The 4,575-nt window shown below is 39.8% G+C and overlaps 1 protein-coding gene across 3 annotated transcripts; it reads right to left on the bottom strand.

Moving 5' to 3' along the window:
- Positions 1–431: 431 nt before the first annotated feature.
- Positions 432–3,637, bottom strand: LOC121052434. Of its 3 annotated transcripts, none has more exons than XM_040517458.1 (2): positions 2,965–3,637; positions 432–2,753 (listed from the first exon to the last, which is right to left on the bottom strand). In XM_040517458.1, the coding sequence occupies exon 2, from the start codon at positions 1,511–1,513 to the stop codon at positions 488–490; it is 1,026 nt and encodes a 341-aa protein (XP_040373392.1). In that variant the 5' UTR covers positions 1,514–2,753; positions 2,965–3,637; the 3' UTR covers positions 432–487. The 3 variants fall into 3 exon arrangements, with proteins under 3 accessions (XP_040373392.1, XP_040373391.1, XP_040373393.1); XM_040517457.1 differs by having other exon boundaries at positions 3,295–3,637; XM_040517459.1 differs by having other exon boundaries at positions 3,301–3,637.
- Positions 3,638–4,575: the final 938 nt, after the last annotated feature.

Raw genomic sequence — 4,575 nt, 5'->3', positions numbered from 1 at the left:
GTGTAAAAAGCAAGGAGGTCAAGTGAGTAAATTTTGAGGTTCTAATAGAAAAACTCTTCTATTTTTAATCGAACTTCTATTTTTATTAACATATTAATTGATCAAAATATCTAGTAAACAAAATTATTTAAATGAGTATTTTTGTCAAACTACTCTGGAATATAGGTTATGTGTTTTGCACATGTTAGTTTTTAATGGAACATTAACGGAAGTTAGTGATAGGTACCATTTGAAATGAAATCAAAAAGTTTAGGTATTGGTTGTGATCAAAATTGAAACTCAGGTACCATTGATAAGATAGAGGATAAGTTCATGTACCATCAATATTTTATATCAGGCAATTTTGGTGATTGCATAAACCAAATTTAGAGGTTACGTGTGTTTGATGGTTAAATAATTTAACTGTAAGTAATTGGAATGTGCTATATTGCTTTTTTTTTTTTTTTTTTTTGAGAATGAAAGAAACATTTTATTTCATAAAATACGATTACAAATGGGAACACCCGGTGGTGGACATAAATTCCCCACTCTCCTCCCTAAGAACAACCTCAGTTACGGGTCCGTCATCCACAATGACATCCATGAGCCAAAAGAGCCCAACCCCTAACCACCCTAATCGCCCATCAACTCGGGCTACACCATAAAACCACTTCCGAGAGTCACGATTAAACCTTGAAGCCAACATTACAAACAACCACTTCCCCTTCATCAACACCGTGTCCCAAACCAACCAGACCACGTGCAAGAGCAAGTGACATCCACATTGACAACAAAATAACATCGAGAGTAAAACATATAGTCCCCGGAAATAACGCCATATCCACAGCACTTCAGCCCTGCTAACCCAAGAAACAAAGCACATCCTCACAGCCAACCTCAAGAAGAAAGCGACTCCTTTCAACACCATGACCCAAAACCGCCAGACCATGTGCAGGAGCTTCTCCCCATTACTTTGACCACAAAAAAGTGAATTGAACTCCTGAGAAAAACAAGACACACCTACCATACCAAGACACCAGAACCCTAGCTCGAAAGAGTAGGGACTTATTAAACTATGCCAAAAACCTAAATCAAAACAACTCACCACAAAAACAACGGAAAGAAAACAACGAGAAACTAAATAATTAAACATTAGAGACCACCAGCAAGGCCCCAAAGCAAAAGCCCGGCCCAACCACCACTCCCCCCATGGACCCAGCAGCCGCCTTACACCACCACACAGCCGCGCTGCATCCAAACCTTGCTGCACCGCCGCGCCACAACGCAGATCCACCCCATGCCCAGCAGACGTACGAAATCGAAGGCCCAGCCGCTGCCCAGATCCCAAATGCAGCGATGACGCCATCACCCGTCGCCGGCAAACCCCACCCCAGCGCTGCTCCACTCTTGCCCTCATCCCTAATCCCAGAAGAACAGATCGAGATCGATCCGTCCACTTCGAGATCCCGCCACCATCCTCCAACCCTGGACCAAACTGCTGCCACAGAAACATGCTACTAGCCCGAATCACCATCCCCTCCCGGGCCGGAACGCAGCGGCAGCAACGCCGGCGACGTTCGGCCGGGAGAGATCGCTCGACTCTGCCCTGTTAGATACGTGGGTCACACAGTAAATAGTGGCTAACTTTACGGCTTCCCAATACTCTAAAAAGCACGGTAGAATTTTCTTAAGTAATCTAGCCGATAGCATATGTAAGAGGGAGAAGATTACATGCAACTATGCAAGCAATAGGGAAAAGATGGTCGAATGCTTTGATTGAGGTGTCATATACTTGGTGTGGTCAAACAGTGACCCCATTACACGTATGTACCAGATTATGCATCTCCTTTCGATTGGTACACGCAAGCCAAATAAGTCAATTCTAGAGTTGGGTGGGTCATTTGCACCAATACTGCAGGAGGAACTTCCACTACATATTATCATCGAAACTGAAGATGTCTCAAGTTGATTAAGCTTTGCCCTCCCACTGGGAACTTCTTTAGATTTTCAGTACTGTTCGTACATTCTCAATAACTACGGGTTACAGAGCTTGCCAAAAGACTTGCGGAGAGCTGTGATTTTTGTCTTGAAAATTCGATCAATCAACTAGCCAACAGAAATCAACAACTCATCAATATCAGCCCCATATAACTGTAAGCCACGCAAACCTTGAAAATGCTATCTTCTGGGACATTGTCATTCGAGAATAATGAGCAAAATCTCCCAACACTTGTTTCTCGCTTGATTTCAAGAGTTGAAGTAGGAATCCCTGAAACATGTTGAAGCTCAGTTGTATGTCGCCTCAAGCTCTCACGTTTAGACACTTCTGCAGAAAGGAGTATTCTAATACTGATCGATACACTATCAAAATAACCACTGCATGTATCTTCCATCCCTTGATTACTTTTGTCAAGCAATATTTCTGCCAATTAATCCAGGGAGTTGGATCCAGTTAGCCTTGTCTATTAACTTTTATGAATACCGAGTAATATGAAAGACATGGCGATTTCAAATTTTCAGTACTCAACTTCAAAACTGACATTTTGCTATCCTATGGTCCTGGCAATTCCGAGATCTCACTTTTTTACTTTTTCTGACCATTCACTTGCAGTGTTCTAGAAACCATGCATGCTTGACTAAATGGGCTTATCCAAGATGCAGATGGAGTTTGTTCTCAATATAGGGCAAAGTTACCAGCCTTTGCAAGAGCCAAACAAAACAGCAGCCACCTGAGATCGCTTTCGGTGCTCCAATTTCTTGATCTTTGGGACAATCTGAGTAAGAAAGAAGAGGAGTCAGAGTGGACATTAGGGGAAAAACAAAAATAAATAATAAAAAAATAAAGAAAAAGAAAACCATGTGATTCCCCAAACCGACTAGAACCAACTGATCGATCAAAAATTTTATGCAAACGAACATAGAAGAAAGCAGTAAGTCGACATAAAAGAAATAGTTCGCACAGGAAAAACTTATTCAAGGATTTACCTTAGATGAATGAAAGGTATCATTATGTAAAGGTGAATCAATATTGTACCACAAAGTGCTACTTGGAAGCAGATGATTGCAGAGATTGGAAATACAGAGAATAGTTGAAAAACTGAAACTAATAAAAGGTAACTGATGTTACATTCTATTTTGCTAAGTTCAGTTACAAGATGCTTGATACTTGAAAGTTTATGAAACACTTGACTATGAAGAAAGAGAAGAAAAAGAAAAACCCATCAAAAGAGGGAAAATAAAAGGAATCAAACAGAACATGAGACAACATAACATTCAATGAAACGAATACATGCATAAGATGGAGAACCGAAGCACCTGAACTTAGTTTGCACCAGGTCTAGTTAAGCTGTTCTTCCATTTGAGCAGGATAGAGAGGCCTGGTGAGAAATTACAAATGATGCCAAAACAATTATAAAGCCAGCCCCGGGAAAAATTTTAGTAAGTAAGTTAAAATTTGTGGCTTTGATACCACTGTTGGAATTTGGTGCGGAAGCTTTAGTAGTAGTGGGCTAGGACAATGTGTTTAGGAAAAGATGTTTAGGAGCTAGGTGAGCTAGGACTAGAAGTAGAGGAGGTGCTAAAGAGTTAAAAACAGAGGAGGTGTATGAACATAAAACAGAGGAGTTTTGATAATTGATGATTCATTCATAATTGCACAAAGCTTAGTACATATATATAGGCCAAGTCAACCGACTTGGCTCACTGACTTTCCTCATGTGGTTAATTAATAACCACACATTAGTGAGCAACACTAGAACTCTCTAGACATTTGATTACATGATCATTATGGATTAATCTAGACCAAGTACTTGAACAAGTTCTAGACTAATCTAGATAGTTAGAGAAAGATTTAGAGAACTCCAATGTGCATTAGTTGTTTTAACAAAGTAAATGGCATACGGAGCAGAGTTAGGTAGTTTTTCAGATCACTATAGGAGGATTCACGATTGTCTAAAATCTGAAAATGATTTAGAGTCTAAAGTGTTCTGGCAGATATTTTACCTGCAATAATTGCCATTGAACATCTCTCCCTCAACCCAAAATAAGAAAAAAAATGTTCATCCTTATCAATGCCTTCTTTGTTTATACTAGAGGATGAACTTCCCCATCACAAAACTAGTACTTACAAAGGAAAAGAAATGGATTAATTCCAGTTTACCTACCTGAACTTTCACCCATTCTTCATGTTAGTCCCTGAACTTCCAATTTCATCAAGACTACCCCTGAACTCTCAATTTCCATCAGCCGTGTCCAATTTTCAAAGCTCCGTCCAATTTGAACGTTAAGTGATGACGTGGCAAGAGATGGAATTGCTAAATTCCTATACTACCCCTTGTCAAAGAAAAAAACGAAAAAAAAAACTCTTCAATTTTCTTGGTATGCCTAAGCCGCACAACCTTAAGGTTAACACTGTTGTACATCTTCTCAAAGGTGAAAACCATGGCAGATCTAGACAAGCTTAAGATTTCAATTTCTAGATTATTTTGCCTCTCATGCCCATGCCATGTTAATCACGGTTGGGTTCTTTGAACTTAATTTGCTGCTAAGACTACATAAATTTCTTTTGACTTCGTCAACATGAATTTAGATTCCAAC

This window comes from Rosa chinensis, chromosome 4 (assembly GCF_002994745.2).
Source record: "Rosa chinensis cultivar Old Blush chromosome 4, RchiOBHm-V2, whole genome shotgun sequence".
NCBI classification, from domain to species: domain Eukaryota; kingdom Viridiplantae; phylum Streptophyta; class Magnoliopsida; order Rosales; family Rosaceae; genus Rosa; species Rosa chinensis.
This window is presented reverse-complemented; position numbering and strand designations above follow the sequence as displayed.